General features: G+C 40.9%; 4 protein-coding genes across 5 annotated transcripts in view; 3 read left to right on the plus strand and 1 right to left on the minus strand.

Moving 5' to 3' along the window:
• Positions 1–991: 991 nt before the first annotated feature.
• On the plus strand, positions 992–4129 carry LOC127611814 (claudin-10). The gene is made up of 5 exons (XM_052082590.1): positions 992–1336; positions 1888–2049; positions 2122–2209; positions 3177–3284; positions 3379–4129. The coding sequence occupies exons 1-5, from the start codon at positions 1105–1107 to the stop codon at positions 3575–3577; spliced, it is 789 nt and encodes a 262-aa protein (XP_051938550.1). The 5' UTR covers positions 992–1104; the 3' UTR covers positions 3578–4129.
• Positions 4130–5033: 904 nt separating this feature from the next.
• LOC127611812 (claudin-10-like) lies at positions 5034–8240 on the plus strand. Its single transcript, XM_052082585.1, has 5 exons — positions 5034–5363; positions 6526–6687; positions 7187–7268; positions 7678–7785; positions 7853–8240. Exons 1-5 carry the CDS (start codon positions 5132–5134, stop codon positions 8103–8105), a joined length of 837 nt encoding a protein of 278 aa, XP_051938545.1. The 5' UTR covers positions 5034–5131; the 3' UTR covers positions 8106–8240.
• A 949-nt stretch (positions 8241–9189) lies between these two features.
• Positions 9190–16970, plus strand: dnajc3a (DnaJ (Hsp40) homolog, subfamily C, member 3a). Its single transcript, XM_052082572.1, has 12 exons — positions 9190–9469; positions 10941–11051; positions 11120–11244; positions 11492–11566; positions 11852–12004; positions 12079–12260; positions 12858–12977; positions 13447–13552; positions 13628–13751; positions 15997–16129; positions 16217–16365; positions 16541–16970. The coding sequence occupies exons 1-12, from the start codon at positions 9388–9390 to the stop codon at positions 16690–16692; spliced, it is 1512 nt and encodes a 503-aa protein (XP_051938532.1). The 5' UTR covers positions 9190–9387; the 3' UTR covers positions 16693–16970.
• Positions 16971–20467: 3497 nt separating this feature from the next.
• The window catches only part of uggt2 (UDP-glucose glycoprotein glucosyltransferase 2), a 52380-nt gene continuing 51022 nt past the window's right edge, over positions 20468–21825 (minus strand). For both annotated transcript variants that reach the window (XM_052082529.1, XM_052082530.1), the window contains one exon: positions 20468–21654. In XM_052082529.1, coding sequence (XP_051938489.1) covers positions 21632–21654 — 23 coding nt within the window. In that variant the 3' untranslated portion in view covers positions 20468–21631. The remainder of the gene's footprint in view (positions 21655–21825) is intronic.

Here is a 21825-nt window from a genome sequence, read left to right on the forward strand (position 1 = left end):
AAATATACTTCCTGAATGAAAAGTACTTATTTTTTTCTGTTTTTGTCTGGAAAAAAAAAACTTAATTTTGTCTTTCAGAGCTTTGATACCTTGGGTTTTCAATTAAAAATTACAAGTCATTTAATTTTTTTTCTTTTACCTCAAAACAAACTGTTTTTCCTGATAAAAACACATACCCCCACATCGTGCAATTTTTTTTCTCTTTTCATTTGAGTAAAAAAAAGGTAGGCGGGGGGATCCTCTGCTTTCAATGGAGGTAAAAAAACCTTTGGAAATACATTTGGACAGCTATTATAACGATATAAATTTTGAATGAGTGAAGCAATCACAATAATGCGACATCACTCAACTCAACCCAACTTCATTTATAGGACACTTTAAAGACAACCATAGATGCATACAAATTGGTGTACATGGAAGTAATACAATAAATTAATAACATAAACACAGTCAACACCATAAAACATGAATTAATGCTGTCTCACGCTGAGTTCTACCACTAATAGCCACTAGAGGGCACAAAACTGATATTTGCTATTTTGTGACGCATGAAGGTAACTAATGTTTTTAATGTACCGGTAGTTTTTTTCACACATCAATTCTGATCTTGAGGGAATTGCAATTGCTATTTATTTTCGACTTTACATTTTGCTTTAAACGGGCTGTAATGTATGTGACCGTTATTGTTTTGTACGGTGGAATTTTGGTATTAAAAAGAAAAGAAAAAAAAGAAAACGTATTGTATTGTGCTTTTTTCCTCTGTGTCATTGTGTCATTCTGTCTATACACAGTGTATATATAAACAGAATACACACACGCACGCACACACGCGCGCGCGCACGCACACGCACACGCACACACACACATTTTATACCTGTCATTCCAAAGATGACAAACACTAAACAAAATGGATTCATTTAGAAGTGTGATGGCACACTCCTGCATGTTTACAGTAAACACTCAGCTAAGATGCCCTCATCAACACTGATGACACACCGAACAAACACGCAGTATGCTCCGCCGACTGACACAATACACTTCACTAATCCCGCCATCCAAAGAAAGATCTTCAATTGAACTGTGTGGACTTTTTCCCCTTTGGAGATGCATAAACGTTTGATCCAAGTGAGCGGCTTCCTGATTTCCACACTGGGCTGGCTCTTTGTGCTGTGCACCATGGCCATGGACTTCTGGAGGATCACCCAAATCGGAGGCCAGGGCGGCTCGTTCATCATCAAGGTGGCCTGGTACTGGTCCAATCTGTGGAAAGACTGCTTCACCGACTCCACGGCCGTCACCAACTGCAGAGATTTCCCTGTTCTCTGGAGTGTCACGCGTAAGACTGTGGTCATTGTTACTATTATGCTAATGAGCTGGATGGATGATAGCTACAATGTAAACAAAATTTTGGGTAAACTCAAAATTTCAAGGCAACACATTTTGATAAAATTTTAAGCTAGGCACATCAACTCAGTGTTTTAAATGTTGCTGTTGTGAAAATTGGCTTGCCTGCATTTCACAACAAATAAGAGTTTACACAACAGTTGTCCCTTTGATTGAACCCCAATGCGAAAATATACAGAAAATAACAAAAAACGTGCTTGTTTTGTAGCACTCGCTAACATTGTTGCGATAAATGTTAGTCATTTATATTTAGTTTTTCCAACTGAAATACTGTAAATATATGAATGTACAAAAACAATACGTTAAAAATGAAAACTGAAGTCACTGCTCTGTATTTTATTGAAAGGAAAAACAGGAAAAAACAGCAGTAATCGCTTTAAAATTATCTCACATTGCTCTGATGTCTGCCTTTTTTTGTTCTTTGTGAAGGATTTAATTTATAAGTTTTTTTGTTGAACCTTTTTTGCCAACTGTACCTTAAAGCATTTGTCCAGGGGGTGCGAGGCTTGCTGATGTGCGGGCTGACTCTGGGCTTCTTCGCCGCCATCTTGTGCTTCCTGGGCATGGAGTGCACCTACCTCGGCGGAGACGAGCAGAATAAAGACAAGATGCTTTTCGCTGGCGCAGTCTTTCACTTTGTGGGTGGTGAGTAAAACAAGCGCACCTCACTCGGTGTTCCTAGCACTGTTTTGCCCACACGTGCTGCTCTGCACGCAGGAGTGTCTGATATTGCGGCCTACTGCTTATACATCAACCGGGTTGCCAGGAACACCTTTGCTGTCAACTTAGCACCTGGACTCTTACGGTACACGATTATATGACCTTTTTAATCTTATCTGTTATAAATGTCCAATGAAAAACGTGTAACTGCAAATTTGGAACGGGAAAGGAAATTTACTGGCTTCTGCGTGTGATCAGTGAAGAAACATGCAGTTAATTACGCAAGGTTTTTCTTGAATGCCTTTTACAGCTGTAAACAATTGTATGCTTGTAGTCCTGAGGCGTCTCACTTTTGAGTATCAGTGTGACAGCAGCTACAAGGTTAGTCAAGAGATCTTGTGCTTTGCACTCTGTAATTGCTCTATCCCAGGGGTCTGCAACCTGCGGCTCCAGAGCTGCAAGCCATGGATGTTCTGACAGACTTTACTTGCTCATAAATCAGTTTCACGTCAACTTATAAACTTGGGAGAGGGACGTTTGCCAGGGTGGCATGGCGGTCGACTGATTACCATGTCCACCTCACAGTGCAGAAGTGCAGGGTTCGATTCCGACTCCGGCCTTCCTGTGTGAAGTTTTCATGTTCATGTGCCTGTGTGGGATTTCTCTGGATACTCCGCTTTCCTCCCACATGCCAAAAAAATGCATGGCTGGTTATTGGAACACTCTGAATTGCCCATAGGTGTGATTGTGAGTATGAATGGTTGTTTGTCTATGTGTGCTCAGCGATTGGCTGGCAACCGGTTTAGGGTGTCCCCCACCAACTGCCCTGCGACCCTTGAGAGCATAAGCGGATCCGAAAATAGATGAATGGATGCTTTTCACTACACATGCAAAGATAGTAATGCCTTTTTTTTTACATTCTTAGTGTAACTAATAAATATTGTTGTTGCTCAATGAAAAACAACTTTGTGAGTCCCCCCCCCGCATCCGACCTCCTTTGTATTAGAAAACCCAAAGATAATTTTTGAGGTACTGCCGACAAAAACCAAAATATCTCATCACAACGGGGTACTTGCCTTTCATTGTTTGTTGAATTTCTTATGTAACTCTAGGTACGACTTAGGCCCTCCCATATTTCTCGGATTGGTCGGAAGTTTTTTCATCATTTTAGGAGCTCTCTTTTATGCAGCCACAGTGTTCAGAGTACTCATACCCAAAAGGTATTCCAAAATTATATATATATATATTTTTTTTTTTTTTAAATCAGTAATTAAGAAAGTAATATCTTTGGATGGATGTTTGTTCCCTGCGCAGTCAAGTGATCTATGCCTACGGAGGAGGCACATACATGGATCCTCGCTTGCGAGGAAGAAGCATGTACACCGGAGGCTACTACAGACCCAACAGACTGTACGGAACTTACTACGGCTCAGGAAGATCCGGCAGCTCCAAAATATCCAAACTCTCTCCGACAACACCAGAGAGGTTTTCTGAAAGGGACGCATTTGTCTAATGTCTTTAAATGGTTTCCTCGCGAATGCTTTGCGTATGAAGGAGTGAACGGGCCAAGGTGAAAGACGAGTTGTATGTTGTGGGGGCGAAGTTGTCATGTCGGGACAAAAAAAAATATCTACAAAGAAACAAAATATTCTATTGAATGAAACAGAAATTCCCATCCAAACATGAATGCATATTGTAAATTTAATCAAGGAAATAATTTTAAACAACTATTGCAATTTTTTTACAAGAACAACACTAACAACACTTTTGGTTGACTGATCTAAGTCCACAAATTGCATAAACTGTAAGATCAGAAATATATTTTTCCCCAAAATGAGTTAAAGTACGTGTACATATTTTTATGTTTTCCCCTCAAACTGTTTTTAACCCTTTTCAGGGACAACGGTTACTACAGTGGACAGCTTATCATGTTATCAGGTTACAGGGTGCACGAAAGGGTTCATGTGAATTCCACCTTTTATTCTTATGATTTTGACTTTATTATTGGAACTGGTGTAACACTTTTGTTGAGCCAAACATATAATTCAATACATTATCAACACAATTTGTTTCATCTCTTCATTACAGCCTTGTGAACTTCAATCAAGACATGTTTTATTTTCCTCTTAAAATCGAGAGCTAAGTCTTATCTATGTTCAGATTTTCCCCTCAGCTCAGAGATGTACAATTTCTATTTATTTAATTTTTTTTTCATCACGAAGTTATAACTTTATCACAATTTGACATCATTGTAAAAACCCAAATAACAATGCAATGTTTTTTGTGATATTTTTTTTCCTTTACTTTAGATGTAGTTTGCATGCGTGTGTGTGTGTGTGTGTGTGTGTGTGTGCTCTTTTTTTCAATGCAAACCATGCGGAATTTTTTTTTTTTAAATGTCATAAGGGGAAAAAAAGAGAGAGAATTATTGAACTAATTTAGTTACCGGTATGTTTTTTTCCTTGTAATTAAGTTAATGCACTGACTAAGTATTCAAATATTTTCTGTTTCATGAAAATACTGTGTACACTTTTTGGTGGCACTATACATTTACAATGTAATGATCAAATTGTACCTTCTAACAGACATATCGTGAAGTCTGCAGTAACAGATGAATAGACTCTCACAATACGATTTGAATGTACCTTTCATTTTCATTTTAGCAGTAGGCCTGCTCAAGTAAAAAATAAATAAATAAAACAACGATAAGTTTGATTGTTTCATAATTATGAATTTATTTATGAATTTCGCAAAAAGGGGTTTTTCCTACAATTCCCAAGCCATTGCATGGCAACAATAAGTCTCTCATTGGATTGTGTCAGAAATAGTTTTCTTCTTCATGACAAGACCAACAAAAAGTCAATGCGCCAAACCGGAGCCATGCTGGCAAGCGTTTTGATTTCCTACTAACAACAAACACATCACTGTGACCCTCACTAAACACGAGTGGCGTACACAAACAGCCTTCACATCATCATCATTATGAGGGCGTACACCAACACCCGTGCTACCTTGGAAAGCTCAAACACCGGAAAGTCTTCCTGTTATTGTTCATTTCAAACCAAAGATGGGTTACAGGACGGTGGTGATGTACATGGAGATCGGCTGCTTCGTGGTTTGCGTGTCTGGATGGATCTTGGTGTGCTCCACCATGCCCACGGAGATCTGGACCTGGTCTGAGGTGGGCAGCATTGTCCTGACCACTTCTAACTACTTCTCCAACTTGTGGAAGGACTGTGTGTCCGATTCCACTGGCGTGTCCGACTGCAAGGGCATCCCGTCCTTGCTCGCACTCAACTGTAAGTCGTGTAACCGTGTCAATCTACTGTGTGACGACGACGCTGGTGTTTTTGGCCAGAAATGTGAAAGTCCTACATTGACCCTTTCGTGCACCCTGTAACCTGATAACATGATAAGCTGTCCACTGTAGTAACCGCTGTCCCCAAAAAGGTTAATATTAAAATCATTAAAAATGTAAACAATTATACTGCATATAGACAGTGTTCATTTGCGACTACATGGGCAGCTTCAGTCTTCGTGAGTATTCATTTGTGACTTCTCAGATTTCGTTGCTATATTTCTTTTGAGTAAGCGCACTCCAAAAAAAAATTGGGGGGTGGGGGGGAGAGTATATATATGGGCGGCCCGGTACTCCAGTGGTTAGCACGTTGGCTTCACAGTGCAGAGGTACCGGGTTCGATTCCAGCTCCGGCCTCCCTGTGTGGAGTTTGCATGTTCTCCCCGGGCCTGCGTGGGTTTTCTCCGGGTGCTCCGGTTTCCTCCCACATTCCAAAAAAAAAACCATGCGTGGCAGGCTGGTGAACACTCTAAATTGTCCCTAGGTGTGAGTGTGAGTGCAAATGGTTGTTCGTTTCTGTGTGCCCTGCGATTGGCTGGCAACCGATTCAGGGTGTCCCCTGCCTACTGCCCGGAGACAGCTGGGATAGGCTCCAGCACCCCTCGCGACCCTGGTGAGGATCAAGTGGCTCGGAAGATGAATGAATGAATGAATATTTACTTTTTGTTCTTCTACTTCTCCATTTCATAATTTTGCTGTTGTAAATTGGGAATTTCTTCATTGTGAGACAAAAAAGGTTTTCTTATCTCATATATATGTGTGTGTGTGTGTGTGTGTACAAAGTATATGTGTGTGTGTCTGTGTATATTTATATTTGTGTATGTGTGTGTGTCTGTGTATATTTATATTTGTGTATGTGTGTGTGTGTGTGTGTGGTCTTAAATTTGATCTGAGTCTAATTTTTCATATTTTCATACAGGTCGTAGAATATTTGGGGCCTACTCACAAGTTTGACAGCACACACCTACGTTTCAAAAGTTATTTTTCATTTTTTGCAGTTGATCCATCTGCTGTTTGTGGTAGGGTACTGCACCACTTTGCCCTTTTTTGTGAACTCACCACTGCGTTCCATTTGTTTTGTGTGCGGAAATTCTTCTTTGCAGGGGACATTCACATGTGCCGCGCTCTCATCATCACCGCCATCATCCTGGCGTTCTTCGGCTCGGTCCTGGTCATGGTGGGAATGAAGTGCACCAAGGTCGGTGGCTCGGAGTTGGCCAAGGCCAGAGTGACTTTTGCTGGGGGGATGAATTACCTTTTTGCTGGTAAGACCTACCTTGCTGCAGGCAGTTCATTCGGGAGGCTGCGCAATCTAATGACATGTATGCATGGCTTCATGTGTCTGGGTTTTTACATGCTGTACTTTATATTACCTCAGCTGCAGGGAGTACGTGTACTCGGACACACGGTTGTGTTTGTCATCGTTTAAGTAAATGAAGTCATCTTTTTTTCTGGAGGGTAAAAATATTATTCATTTGAGGTGTGGCGTTTCTTTTTCAAAGTGCTCAAATAACCTGGCGCGAAACTACGCCCACAACAATAAATTTTTAAGTGCCTGAAATTCTTTTGCTTGTAAATGCTTTTAAATGTGTTTTATTTAATTTTGTGAAGCGCATCGAGATACAGTGTGTCCTATATAAATAAAACTGCCTTGTCTAACATCGATATCTGTCCGATACATCTCTTGTATTGGATATGATTAGAATTTAGCAGACGTGCCTAATATTGTGGATGTATATTTTACTCTGTGTCTTCTTGTTTCAGGGTTGTGTTCTATGACTGCTTTCTCCTATTACGGCAACAAAATAAGAGCAGAATTCCAGGATCCTAATTACAAAGAACAAAAGTAAGGACATTTATCAGGATAATTAAAGGAGATGTGCAATTTTTTTCTCCACAATTTAAAGCAGTTCATCTGTGTTTTAAAAAGGCCTCTGACATTCTACCATCAAAATTCACTCAGGATAAAGACCTACACGTTTAATATTCACTTGTCACACTCGGGTTGATATCACACCATTTTGTCTTATGCAAATAAGGACTGCTTTCATTACCAAGACGACCACAGGTAGACCTGGAGCATGTGACAAAGCGAGCGATAAATCAATGTTGCCAACTTTACTACTTTTGTGGCTCTAATTAGTTACTTTTCCGACCCCTCGAGCGACCAACATTTAGGTGCTTATCAGATGATAATCGACACTAACACTGCAGCTTTGCTTACCTTGTGGTTTTAACATGACTTGATTATTTAGGTTTGAAATCGGCGTTGGCGTGTTTATCGGCTGGGGAGGCTCAACTTTACTGGTGGTTGGAGGTCTTCTTTACAGTATCTTTGCGGGGAGGGAAGGCTGCCAATCAAGGTACAAACATTGAACTTCCCTGTGCTAAAAGCAACATAAATAAATAAATCCGTGAATTTCATTTCAGTTACGAAGCAGACCCCGCCTACATGTTTCCTGATCCCTACATGTCCGCGCCCACAAAGAAGAAGGTGGCTCTCTCAGATGTGAGTGAGAGCAAGAAAACGGCAAGTAGCCGTACGACGAGCAGTATCGGCGGGAGTGGTAGTCGCCATAGTAGTAGTAGTCGAAGTACAGGTAGTAGTAGTCGAGCCAGCGGCAGCAACGCGTCTGCAGTGACCAGCAGCACCAGAACATCTGCAACAAATGCATACGTCTGAGTTCATATTAAATGAGGACGCCAGTTATTTTTACATTCCCCAAATTGAATTTTTGGGCTTTTTATATGAAGTACAATGCACAACATGTAAAACCTATGAACATAAATTGACTTTGGTGATTACTTTGATTACTAACACTGTCTATAAAATCCAAACTTTGCTCCTCGTTCTCTCTGTGTCATAACAGGAATTGTAATTTTAATAGCAATCCAATTAGTTAGATTGTCAGTTGCAGCTTTGCTTGAATATGAACACATCCACATGACAAAACACCATGCTTCTCTCATTCCAGCTCATACTGGGTTACAGTTGATAGCTGAAACATTTCATAGCCAGAAAAAAAGAACAACATTTATAGAAACTCAACGGCATTTTGTTTTAGTGGCAATGAGATGTCACCAAAATCAACAACTTCACCTTAAAACAATGCAATTGTGCTTTCTCGCCCATATAAGTAGCAATGCAAGTCCATTTGAAAAGAAAGAAAACCTACTGATTTTAATATTCTTCCATTCCCACAAAATTCAAATGTCTTTGACTTTCTCACCTGTTTCACATTTTCCACTTCTCCGTCTTTTAAATGAGACCCATCATGAAAAATCGGAATGGCAGAAATTGGAAAAAATTTGTTTTGAAATGTCCTACATAGCCATTTTGACTGAACAAGCACACCTCCTCCACATTGAAAATGCAAACGTTGCACATGTTGAACGTAATTTATTCCAGTTTTTGCCAATCGAAGTTTTAAAAATGAGTCTCACTTGAAAGCTATCAGTGAAACACCATTTTAATTTTTTTGCGTTATGGGAGGCCACCAAATTCATCAATTTGACCCCAAGTGAGGAAGTTTACCCTCTGAATTAAAAATGGGTCGATATGTTAAAACTACATTTATTTCATTTTTTAAAAACGGGAATATAAAAAAATATATATGAATGGGCAAATGAACAAACAGAAAGTCAATTTGAAGGGTGTATCCACGCACCTACGCCGAATGCTTTCGTGGCTCCACCGAGTTGAACCTCTAGGAATGGGCGTGGTCTCACTCAAGCGGGCAGCCAATCATCGTGACCCACGACCGGTCCGCTGAGTTGTGTGTGGCTGCCAGTGAAGGAGACGAGGAAGGAGAAGGAGAGCTTCCTTACAGCTCATCGCTTCAAAGCTGTCAACAACACATGGGACTGGTTTGGACATTACTCCCAAACACATCACTAATAACGCCGCTTTTGGACACTTGTCATCTTGCCACTGTCACCGAGAGAAACTCGAGTGTCGTTTAACCATGGTTTCCATGGAGCACGTGGCTCACAAGATCCTAACTTTCTTGCCATATGTTCTCGTTTTGATTGACATGCGATACGAAGGTAAGTCATACAGTCGTAACGTGGAAATAGTTCTTCATGTGTTTTACGACACTATATGTCTGCTTTTTGGGCATTCCCTTTCACTACGAATGAGCGTTAGCTAAATCGATAACTGCTAAAGTCAGCTTTGCCTTTCAACGTAAATACATTAGCAGGCTAGCCAGCAGTTTCCCACTTTCTCCCTCATACATTAGTGGCCCTGTCTACACTATTAAACCGACTTTATTGTGTCCTTTGTTGCGTTTATAGACCTAAACCACCTATTTGTGTTATGTTTGAAGTGACTCGCGACAAAAAGCGATAGACGTAAAATAAAAAAATTAAAATTAACTTTTTTTTTTTTTTTTTTTTTTTTTTTACAATTTTGTCGATTTAAATCAGGGGTGACGGCACCTTTTCGACTGGTGAGCTACTCACATTAGTAAGTCAAACCTAGCAACTACGCTCAAAAATGCAAGTATAGAAACATCCTAATGTGCACAGTCGAAGTTGGTGAACTTCGCATGACCGCTTGACCTCACGATGCTTAATCTAACTGCATATTTTTTGTCATTCCATTACTGATGACTAGCGCGGAATGAATTAAACTAGTGATGTATTGTCCACACAGCAGCTGCTGATCGCCAATCTCAAAATGATCATCAGTCAATTTGGAACGATATCTAGGTTTAACTCATTTACTGCTTTTGGCAACTACATACTGTATGTCAAAGATATATGGTAACTGGCTCATTACGGTAATCTTCATGTGGGACACGGCAGACAATAAGCGGTCTGGAGCCTGATAAAGTAGCAGCCCAAGAGGTGGCACAGTTTCTTTTCCTCTGTAACTGCCCATGAGCCCTGGATTTGAGCTCAATGACATTGGCACTGTCAACCCCTCATCCTCCACTCTCGATGAGTCCAGTACAAGTAGGCTTGTAGTTTATTAATTTGTCTGTTTGTACATCAGTGTCCTCCTGAAAATGGTAGCACAAGTTTGACTGGTTTTTATAAGACAGTGGGGATATTAGTCATCGCATCTTTCTCTTTCCCAGCTCGCTTCTTGGTCGAGAAGTCGGTGTCGTAGCTTTTATGAGCGCTCAGAAAATTCCACTCCACTCCACATATTCCTTCTTTGGAATAACAGTGCAAGACTTGATGAAGCAAACACACTCTGGCTTTCACTTGGTCATGCTCCCCCACTAATTTTCATAACGAAGCCCAATGCAAGTTTAGTAGCAATAAATAGACTAACTGACAGGAAAACTCCGTACCTTCCTTGAATTTTGAACCCATGTGTCATAAACAATGTTAAATTGGTTGGTTTACTGCCATGTCATTCTTTTTTTTCTTTTTTCTTTCTATTTTTTTTCTATTCACTCTACCTACACGATTGAGCAGCACAGTACACTGCAATCAACGTAATGGACACCTCTGATTTAATCTGTGTGCCTAGTTTGAGCATCCTAATTTGTGTATGTTTTGGCAGGAGTAAAGTGTGGCAGGGAAGGGAGCGTGGACCATCACATGGAGATGGGCAAGAAGCTGCTCGCAGCAGGACAGCTAGCCGACGCTCTGTCTCACTTCCATGCCGCCGTGGGTAAGTGGCCTAAAAGTGCCGCCTCGTTCCCTATGCATTGCCATGTAAATAAACCTTCTTCTCGTCAGATGGAGATCCCAAGAACTACTTGGCCTATTACAGGAGAGCCACGGTGTATCTGGCCATGGGCAAGTCCAAGTCGGCGCTGCCGGATTTGAGCAGAGTCATCGAACTCAAACCGGATTTCACATCTGTGAGTGTCACATTTTCAAATAGGAAATGATAGAGATAGTCAGTCCAACTGTTGCCTCCATAACAACTTTATTAACCCTCCTTATAAATCGTGACTCAAAATGACCTGTAAAACTGTTGGAGTTTGAAATTGGAAAAAGCCAAAGAAACACAAAACACATTTTTGGTTTTAATCCTTTACGTGGCTACTATGTACATCTTCATACAATTTATGGGATGCATCAAATTTGTTTTCTAACCCTAATCAGGCACGTCTCCAGAGGGGAAACCTCCTTTTGAAGCAAGGCAAGCTGGACGAAGCAGAGGGTGACTTCCGGAAAGTGGTGAGCGGACCATGTGGCAACATTGACCAAAATTTCGTTTGACCTGAAGGTGTCAGTGTTGCACTGCAGTTGGATTGCCAGTTGTGTTACTCAACTGAAGCGTAATGCAGAGCCTTCCAACTATTTCAATTTTATGTAAAAACATTTCCTGGCATCTGCATTATATGCGGCCGCACAGGGTGGTATTCAAGCGAGCACCTTGACCAAGCAAGAAATCTGATTTGTGTCACTTGAACAACGCCTGGTAAATCCAGTCGAATTAATTACAAGTATGTGATGTTTCAGCTGAAGGTCCACCCCAGTGAGAAGGAGGTAACCGAGGCCCAGAATCAGCTGTCGAAATCTGACGAGATCCAACGTCTGGTGGCTGAAGCGAAACGCAGCTACGACATTCAAGATTATGTGACGGCTACCGCCCTGCTGGACACCATCATTGAGGTAGGACACTTCAACTCGACTGCTCGGTCACTTGAGTCCTCAGCTTGAGTCACGCGCGTCTTATGTTGTTACAGACTTGCGTTTGGGACGTGAGCTCCCGCGAGATGCGCGCCGAGTGCTTCATTCAGATGGGCGAGATGGGAAAGGCCATCAGTGACCTGAAGGTCTTGTCCAAGTTGAGAAACGACAACACGCATGCCTTCTACCAGCTCAGCACCATCTACTACAACCTGGGAGACCACGAGATGTCGCTCAAGTAAGAAGAAAATGACGCCGTCTCAATATATGATCTGTAAGGAAGCACTTTACAGTCCAGTCTTCCGTAGAAATTGATTCTGCTTCTGAAATGTGAACCTTTTCCATTGCTACAATGAAGTTGTAATGAGGTGGTGCTTTGAGGTACAAGTGTAATTTGTTCCGTTACCATGCTTATAACTTCAACCTTCTGTTTTTTTTGTTTTGTTATTTTTCCTAAGAAAAATAGCACTCTATAATATTGTGGCCAAGCTGTTCAAGTAAAAAAACAGATGCATTCAGTGCAGTTTGGTTTTCGCAATTTCATGTGGTATGACCTTGAAACCTTTTTTTTTTTAAATATAACTGTACACATTGAAGTTTCTCATTCAAATACCCGACTCAGAATTTTGAATTTGTTGCTCTGTTTGACATTTCTGCAAGTGTGTTATGATGATTGCGGTGATCATTTTGAACTACCATAAAAGGAAAATCGGTGACTATGGAACACTGTATAGTATACCTGCTTTTTTTTTTCCAAAAGCGGTTTCTTTCATGCATTCATAGCTGACATTTTCTGCACCTTTTTACTTCCTTTCTCCTCTGGTGGGATGTACAGTGAGGTGCGCGAGTGCCTAAAACTGGACCCCGATCACAAGCAGTGCTTCAGTCACTACAAGCAGGTCAAAAAGCTCAACAAACAGATCCAGTCTGCTGAGGAACTCATCCAAGAGCAGAGGTGTGTGCGTGCGTGTGTGGCTGATAAAACATGATGCATTACATCAGTAGTTCTCTTACTGTTAACATCGAGTAGCACCAGGATGACCAGCATTAAAATGCAGAAGTGCCCCGAGTAGTCCCAAATGGTCTTCAAAAACAAGAGGTTTTTATTGTATGCCAATATAACATGTGAAGTTTGAGCATGAGCTGAAATATCAAGGGGTGGGGGGGGGGGCTGTCTACTGTCCCGCCCCCCAAAAAACAAATTAAACCAAAGATTGTGACTGTATTGTAAGTTAAATACAACTGAACTGTAATTCACAAATTTACTGTTCTTGATTGAAAAACAAAAGACAAAAACAAAGTTCCTGTAACATGATTGTGTGCTGACCACGAGTGGGAGCCCACGTACCACGAGTGGTTTGAGAATTGGTGCATTACATCACCCTTGAATAAGTTGATCTCATCCTTTGGCAATGAACTTTCAGGTACGAGGACGCCGTGAGTAAATTTGAGGCAGTGATGAAGACGGAGCCCAACGTGGCTCATTTCACAATCATGGCGAAAGAGCGCATCTGTCATGCGTTGACACATGTAAGACCATCACGCCCTGCCGCCATTTGACGCTTATTTGAATGCGTATTAAAGGTGGCTGGTTGGCTCTCACAGGGCCAGCAGCAGCCCGCCAGAGCCATCAAAGTGTGCGGTGAAGTTCTCCAGTTGGACCCGCACAACGTCAACGTGTTGAAGGACAGAGCCGAGGCCTACATTCAAAATGAACAGTACGAGGAAGGTAAGCACTGTCACATGATATCCTGTCATGATATCCTTTTACCATCACTACTTTTTCACACTTTGCGAAATGGCAAGTTTTGATTTGGCTTTCTATGAATCATTAATATAGAAAGAAGAGCAATAATGGATGCAATCGTCTCACGTTCAGTATCACTGTGATTTTTATTTTGTTGCTTGTCAGTTAAAAAACAAAAAATCAGGGATTTACATTTGGCTAACATGGGCAAATGTTCTTCTGACCACCAAACACGCTCTGCAAAAAGAGAGAGAGACAGTCTCATGACAGGGGTGTACCACAAGGGGCCCTACGAGCTCCACCATCAATTAAAAACAGCAAACTCAAGGGTATGTAGATTATTATTATTATTTATTGTAGTCGTATTCCACTGTCATTTTTAGTTGCTTATAAATAAAAGCAAGTGGCCGCACAGGATTTATAGTCCTGTGAAAAAAGTACTACTTTATAAGAATGAAGATGAAATATTGTGGAAGTGAGTTGATACAAATTAAGCCACAATGTTATGAAAAAATACTTTTGAGAGTAGAGCATAGTATTGCCAGTATGATGTGCAAACAATTTTCTTACTCTCGCTTTTACAACTTCTGACTTTTTCGACAAACTCGTGCTACCTGTTATCCTTGAACAATCAAACTAATTGTTTTTTGTCTTTTCAAACCATTTTGGGCAAGCATAACGTTTTCTTGTTAAGTTCCTTTCAAAAAAATTGAAACAATAAGACCTCATTCTTTGAACAATGCATTTTTCATTATGCCCCCCCCCCCCACCCTCATAACGTTACTTACATTTTGTTGCTGTGCTAAAGAGGCTCACTTTCACATAACTAGCTAAAACTTAAAACATTCAAACACGATGAACGGCTAGTGTACTTGTTTCAATGCTAGCCCACAATATGCAGGACACTTTTGTTTATCTAGCCAGTGAATCTGATGGGCACCAAGTGTCCCATAAGCATCCCAACATCCAATGAGGGTAGATGGTGAATAATCCCACGTCCCACCTGACACCTTGCGTTCTCTTTGCCAGACAACGCATCCTCCTCAGCTGCTGTTTGTCTAAAAATGTCACTTGAATGCACCACTCAAACTTTATGGACAACTGCGTATTGCGAAACCCCGGCCGGCCGTGTGCGCTAAACAGGTTTAATCGCTGCATCCCTGCAGGCAGACCCAACAACCTCTTCGACCGTCTCTTCCAACTCTTACTGAGCTAAAATGCACAATGAACACAGTGGGGAGCGCTCAGATGCGGTCATGGTGGCTTTTAAAGTGTCAAAGCCCAAGGCCGCTAAATTCACCTTTTAGTGCACCTTACTGGATAAACGGACTCAAACCGCCTGGAGCAGCTGCAACATGAGCTTGAGGTGATGGCTAATGTTGTTATCAAGAAAATGTTCACAGATCATTAATTGGAAATATTTTTTTTTGCAGTGTAGCTGTAGTGTCACAAAGGCATAGACTTGCACTTGCATAACCTCTCACTTGATTTCCAAGATTGGAGCCAGACCACTGGAAATTTTTCAGGCACGCATAGCAAAACACACAGGCATCATCTTGGTCATCATTTGAAACATTGTAGTCAGTGGTACTGTCAAACTAGACAACATCGTGATACACTGTCATCTTTTGATTGCTACAGAAGCAATGCTAACATAGTTCTGAGTAGCAACAAGAGATGAACCATCTCATCGCTCTCCATAACAGAGAGTAAGAGAAATAGCAGACAAAAAAAAGTGTTTTCTGGTTGTACCAAGACAATTAATTAAAAAATATATACTTTTTTTCCCCCTCACCACATTCAAATCACTTAGCAATGTGACTGTCGAGCGACATCTGAAAAAGACGAGCTTCATTTACCCGCGACCTGTAGGATGAGCGCTGCTTTCAAAAGCCACATAGAACTGAAGGGAGGGACTGGTTGAGCGTGCCGGGGAACGCTCTGCTTGTTTGCTTTGTGCTTTCACATGACCACTTCTGTATCAGTTGCGTCAATTACATTTTACTTGGGATTAATTCTTCCTGAATGTCATCCACGTTTTTCCATGCCTTTTCTAGAACTTGCTAGAAAATATGTTTTCTTTGCCCTGAAATGAGCGCTGAATATATATTCTTTGGTCCAGGTAACTAACTCATTAAAAAAAAAAACTGCATGTTATTAGGATTTAATCACCCCCCCGCCCCCCCAAAAAAAACAAACAAACATTTTTTTCTCTTGTGCCTTGCAGCCATTAGGGACTACGAAAGTGCATCCGAACACAGCGAGAATGACCGTCAGATCAAAGAAGGTCTGGAGAAAGCACAGCGCCTCCTCAAGCAGTCTCAGAAGCGAGACTACTACAAGATCTTGGGCATCAAGAGGTACAAATGTGCAAATATTTTTCACCAAATCAACATGTTACAACTACAGTGTGACATCATCAAGGTTGTTCTGATGTTACGCAACAGGACGGCCCAGAAGAAGGAGATCATCAAAGCATACAGAAAACTGGCCCAACAGTGGCACCCGGACAACTTCCAGGACCCAGAAGAAAAGAAGGCGGCTGAGAAGAAGTTCATCGACATTGCTCAGGCCAAGGAGGTCCTAACTGACCCAGGTAAGAATGGCATAGTATCGGGCGAGTACCTGGTATCGGTACTCGCCCTTCCCTAATCAATACTCTTGACAGTTTCGAGCTGATGATGTGAAAGACATTGCAAAATGTAGTTTTTATTTTGCATTTAGATGTAGCGAGAATAATAAAATGGTGTGTTTCTGTCCATGTCTCCCAGAAATGAGAACTAAGTTCGACCACGGCGAAGACCCCATGGATCCCGAGAGTCAACAGGGTCAGCACAGGGGGGGCGGGCATAAATTCCACACCTTTCAGGGCTTCAACCCGTTTGGATCAGGACCCTTCCACTTCAAATTCAACTTCAACTGAGGATACCGGAGCGCAGACTGAAGTTAGTTTCTTCATTTAAAAAGGGACTGTAAGCTCAATTAAAACGGTTTGTCAAAATGCGGGCTCCTCCATTTTGAATATGACGCGTTGCTATGCAAACAAAGAGGAGCTTTTTAACTACCAGGAGCAAAGGGTTTTATCTTCGATTTGCATCCATTCAGGAAAATCATTTTGTACATGCCAACAAACTGCTATTTTTACGACTGGACTGTGTTTTGACCTGTAAATAAAGAGCTTATTTATGTATGTTAAATGCACTTCAAAATTTGAACTTGTGGTTGATCACACAATGAAACGAGGACTTATAATTTTTACAACACTTACGTAGCATGTTTTGCAAGGCGTTTTTGGCCGAAAAAAACAACCATGTTTAGAAAGGCGTTTTTAGCCGAAAATAACAACCATGTATCAGAAGGCGTTTTTGGCGGGAAAAAAAACGAATGTAAGGTGTAGTAAGCAAGTAACATGTAGGAAGGTGTTTTGGGCCGAAAAAAACCCGACCATGTATAGCAAGGCGTTTTGGGCCGAAAAATAGCGACCATGTATAGTAGGGCGTTTTTTGCCGGAAAAAAAATGACCATGTATAGTAAGGCATTTTTTGCCCCCCCCAAAAGACCATGTATATATAGTAAGGCATTTTTGGCCGAAAAAAAACATGTATAGTAAGGCATTTTTTGCAGAAAAAAACAACCATGTATAGTAAGGCGTTATTTGCCGAAAAAACTATCATGTATATGTATGGCGTTTTTGGCCCAAAAAAACGACCATGTATAGTACGGCATTTTTTGCCGAAAAACCCGACCATGTATAGTAAGACATTTTTGGCCGAAAAAAATACTATAGTCAGGCGTTTTTTGACGAAAAAAACGACCATATATAGTAAGGCGTTTTTGGCCGAAAATAACGAGCATGTATTGTAAGGCATTTTTTGCAGAAAAAAAGACCATGTATCGCCAGGCGTTTTTTTTTAACGAAAAAAACGACCATGTATAGTAAGGCGTTTTTTGGCAGAAAAAAAACGACCATGTATAGTAGGGGCGGCCCGGTAGTCCAGTGGTTAGTACGTCGGCTTCACAGTGCAGAGGTACCGGGTTCGATTCCATGTTCCGGCTTCCCTGTGTGGAGTTTGCATGTTCTCCCCGGGCCCGCATGGGTTTTCTCCGGGTGCTCCGGTTTCCTCCCACATTCCAAAAACATGCATGGCAGGCTGATTGAACACTCTAAATTGTCCCTAGGTGTGAGTGTGGGCGTGGATGGTTGTTCGTCTCTGTGTGCCCTGCGATTGGCTGGCAACCGATTCAGGGTGTCCCCCACCTACTGCCCGAAGACAGCTGGGATAGGCTCCAGCACCCCCCGCGACCCTAGTGAGGATTAAGCGGTTCGGAAAATGGATGCATGTATAGTAGGGCAATTTCTGCAGAAAAAAAAGACCATGTATATAGAGTAAGGCATTTTTGGCCGAAAAAAAAGACCATGTATAGGAAGGCATTTTTGGACGAAAACAAAAGACCATGTAGAGTAAGGGGTTTTTTGCAGACAAAACCGACCATGCATTGTAAGGCGTTTTTGGCCCAAAAAAACGACCATGTATAGGAAGGCATTTTTGGACGAAAACAAAAGACCATGTAGAGTAAGGGTTTTTTTTGCAGAAAAAAACGACCATGTATAGTAAGGCATTTTTGGCCCCCAAAAAACGACCATGTATAGTAAGGCGTTTTTGAACCAAAAAAAACGACCACGTATAATAAGGTATTTTGGGGCGAAAAAAAACGACCATGCATTGTAAGGCGTTTTTGGCCCAAAAAAAACTACCATGTATAGGAAGGCGTTTTTTTTTTTTTAAGAAAAAAAAACGACCATGTATCATAAGGCGTTTTTGGCTCAAAAAAACGACCATGTATAGGAAGGCATTTTTGCACGAAAACAAAAGACCATGTAGAGTAAGGGTTTTTTTGGCCGAAAACATCGACCATGCATTGTAAGGCGTTTTTGGCCAAAAAAAACGACCATGTATAGGAAGGCGTTTTTGGCCGAAAAAAAAACGACCATGCATTGTAAGGCGTTTTTGGCCGAAAAAACGACCATGTATAGGAAGGCATTTTTTGCCGAAAAAAACGACCATGTATAGGAAGGCATTTTTGGCCGAAAAAAAACATGTATAGTAAGGCATTTTTTGCAAAAAAAAAACAACCATGTATAAACGACCATGCATTGTAAGGCGTTTTTGGCCGAAAAAACGACCATGTATAGTAAGGCATTTTTTGCCGAAAAAAAACGACCATGTATAGGAAGGCATTTTTGGCCGAAAAAAAACATGTATAGTAAGGCATTTTTTGCAGAAAAAAACAACCATGTATAGTAAGGCGTTTTTTTTTTTTAAGAAAAAAAAACGACCATGTATCGTAAGGCGTTTTTGGCTCAAAAAAACGACCATGTATAGGAAGGCATTTTTGCACGAAAACAAAAGACCATGTAGAGTAAGGGTTTTTTTGCAGAAAAAAACGACCATGTATAGTAAGGCATTTTTGGCCCCCAAAAAACGACCATGTATAGTAAGGCGTTTTTGGCCGAAAAAAACGACCATGCATTGTAAGGCGTTTTTGGCCCCAAAAAAACGACCATGTATAGTAAGGCATTTTTTGCCGAAAAAAAACGACCATGTATAGGAAGGCGTTTTTGGCCGAAAAAAAACGACCATGCATTGTAAGGCGTTTTTGGCCGAAAAAACGACCATGTATTGTAAGGCATTTTTAGCCCGAAAAAAACCCAAAACCCCCGACCAATTTTAGCCGAAAATAACGACCATGTAGAGTCAGACGTTTTTATCCCCCCCAAAAAATGCAGTCAGCATTCGACTCCCAGTTAGGTAATGAACAAACACTCTACATTGTCCGTAGATGTGAGTGTGAGCACGAATAGTTGTGTGGAGAAGAGGATCAAAAAATGCACACCCAAGCACATTTTTGAGAACGCACAGGAAGGCCATTGCCGGATTCAAACGCTGCACGTCTGGAGCACAACGCCGACACACTCACCATTCGGCTACCAGGCAGGGCATGAACACAGGGTTCCCATGAGTCCTTAAAGTTCATAAAAAGCCATAAAAAGTAGTAAAATTATTTGTATTGTCCTTAATTTTCAGGGAAAGCTTCTAAAATCAATAAAAATTCTTAAAAATTAATCGGTGTTGTTCATTTCATTTGTTTATGTTACTTTCCCTACCCTTCCAATTCATAGTTGGAAAATGTGCCTGGCGCCCTTCCCCTCAAACGCCGCTGTCGGGCTACAGGCCTTCCTGGTTCCCGCTCTGCTTTTCCCGCCATCTCCGATCAGTTCTGATGATGATGATCGCGTGATCAGTTCAGGTCATTTCGGGCCAATTTGACATACAGTATTTCAAATAAAGGGTTTGCTGATTGCCCCTAAAAATAAAGATGTGCCCTTCCTTTGGCAGCAATGATTTGAACACCAGCTCAGTGATATGTGGCTTTCTGTTCATTAAATCCACCGTGAATCCCCTGCTGAATAGAGAAAAAGTCCTTAAACAATGGCTAAATTAGCCCTCAAAAGTCCTTTAAAGATCCATAAATAAAAAGCAAATGGGGAACTCCAATTGGTCATAATAACCCTGGAATGAAATGATAAATACAATATTTGGCTATTTTGTTTTCTGAAGAAATGACTGAAGCCATTATTTAAGAAAGGTGATATTTAACAAAGATGCAATAACTCAAAAATGAAGAGGCAACATAAATTTTCCAAGATTAAACATGTATATTTCCAATTTTTTAATTTACATAATATGAAAAAGTACTTTGAAAGTATTTCACAAATTCACCAAAAATCAACTACAAAGTTCAGTAAAAAGTCCAAACATTATACGATACTTTTTTTAAAGTACATTGCTAAATCGCAGAAGTGAACTCAATTCACTTCAGAACAAGCAGAATTTTGTCAGACCGTAAACAATTCTTAAAAAAAAAGGCTTTAAGCATCTCATTGTCACTCCCAGTTGAAGTTTACTGTCAAACTAAACATAAAACAAAGAGATGTACATGTATTTAAAACAACCGCATTACTTTGGATGTCAGCTAGCTTAATGCTAACACACAATAGAAAATGCCATAGACTGCTAGTGAATGGCAACTATGTGGTGGTGTTCCAACTCTTTCAGCAACGGATATTTGAACATAAACAGTGCAGCAACGTGTGTATAGATGAAATACTTCCAGTCATGTATTATTTATCCTCTGTAAAGAGTCACTAATACTGTGGCTTACTGATTAGCTATGACCATTTCCATGTACTGTATATCTGTAGAGTGTTCCCCCATGACGCAGACACCAGAAGGAACAGCACAATGTCAGTTGAATTGAAGCAAAATTTGTTGGTTACAAGCGTGGAACATGGAACAAAGTCAACTCAAGGCACCACTGGACCTCACAACTCTCTTGAAAGAGTCAGTCTTTCTGGACTGCTGCGTTGTGTGAAAATCTTTACATGTTCATGCCAAAAAAAAGACATTTTAAAACATGACTCATAACTTTCCTATTTTTCCGCGTCTTCATAGTGAAGCTACAATGGTCAATTGAATGGACGGCTTAACTGATGATGAACAGATGGACCTTGTGCTACCGTGAGCATTTTCTAACACTGTAAAAAACACTTTTTAAATATAATATGAAATAATAAGACACGATTTCACTCCAATGTATGTCAACACAAACCTGACCTCCTTCGTTTTACTCTCCTTCATTTTTCCGAGTGTGCCAGGAGAGATGTCCCTCTTGGTTATTTGAACACGTCAGGCGTGGATGGTGCAAAGTGACTGCCGGAGCACACGTGGCAAATATCCCACATAACATTCCGTGTGTGCATGCAATCGTCTGACTTCAGGTGTCCTCATTTGAACCGTTTGCTAAAGTTCATCACGCTTTTGGCCTGTGAAGGAAAATAAAATGTGGAAATAATCGTAAAGAAAAAGCTGACTTTTTCATGTAAAATTGTTGTGGTTGAAGTGTCATCATTGAACTCTTTTATTTCCTAAGACGTATGAATACATCTTGAGAAACCATTGGGCCCGCCTACCCATGACTTATTTATACGTCTTTT

The sequence above is a fragment of the Hippocampus zosterae genome, chromosome 12, assembly GCF_025434085.1.
Source record: "Hippocampus zosterae strain Florida chromosome 12, ASM2543408v3, whole genome shotgun sequence".
NCBI classification, from domain to species: domain Eukaryota; kingdom Metazoa; phylum Chordata; class Actinopteri; order Syngnathiformes; family Syngnathidae; genus Hippocampus; species Hippocampus zosterae.

What these genes read in the sequence shown, in the direction of transcription:
- LOC127611814 (XM_052082590.1), top strand. Translation starts at nt 1,105, where the DNA reads ATGCATAAACGTTTGATCCAAGTGAGCGGCTTCCTGATTTCCACACTG. An exon ending in TGTTCTCTGGAGTGTCACGC is followed by an intron (nt 1,337 to 1,887) that starts GTAAGACTGTGG and finishes TGTACCTTAAAG; the next exon opens with CATTTGTCCAGGGGGTGCGA. An exon ending in AGTCTTTCACTTTGTGGGTG is followed by an intron (nt 2,050 to 2,121) that starts GTGAGTAAAACA and finishes CTCTGCACGCAG; the next exon opens with GAGTGTCTGATATTGCGGCC.
- LOC127611812 (XM_052082585.1), top strand. Translation starts at nt 5,132, where the DNA reads ATGGGTTACAGGACGGTGGTGATGTACATGGAGATCGGCTGCTTCGTG. An exon ending in CCTAATTACAAAGAACAAAA is followed by an intron (nt 7,269 to 7,677) that starts GTAAGGACATTT and finishes TTGATTATTTAG; the next exon opens with GTTTGAAATCGGCGTTGGCG. An exon ending in AGGGAAGGCTGCCAATCAAG is followed by an intron (nt 7,786 to 7,852) that starts GTACAAACATTG and finishes ATTTCATTTCAG; the next exon opens with TTACGAAGCAGACCCCGCCT.
- dnajc3a (XM_052082572.1), top strand. Translation starts at nt 9,388, where the DNA reads ATGGTTTCCATGGAGCACGTGGCTCACAAGATCCTAACTTTCTTGCCA. An exon ending in TCAAACCGGATTTCACATCT is followed by an intron (nt 11,245 to 11,491) that starts GTGAGTGTCACA and finishes AACCCTAATCAG; the next exon opens with GCACGTCTCCAGAGGGGAAA. An exon ending in GGAGGTCCTAACTGACCCAG is followed by an intron (nt 16,366 to 16,540) that starts GTAAGAATGGCA and finishes CATGTCTCCCAG; the next exon opens with AAATGAGAACTAAGTTCGAC.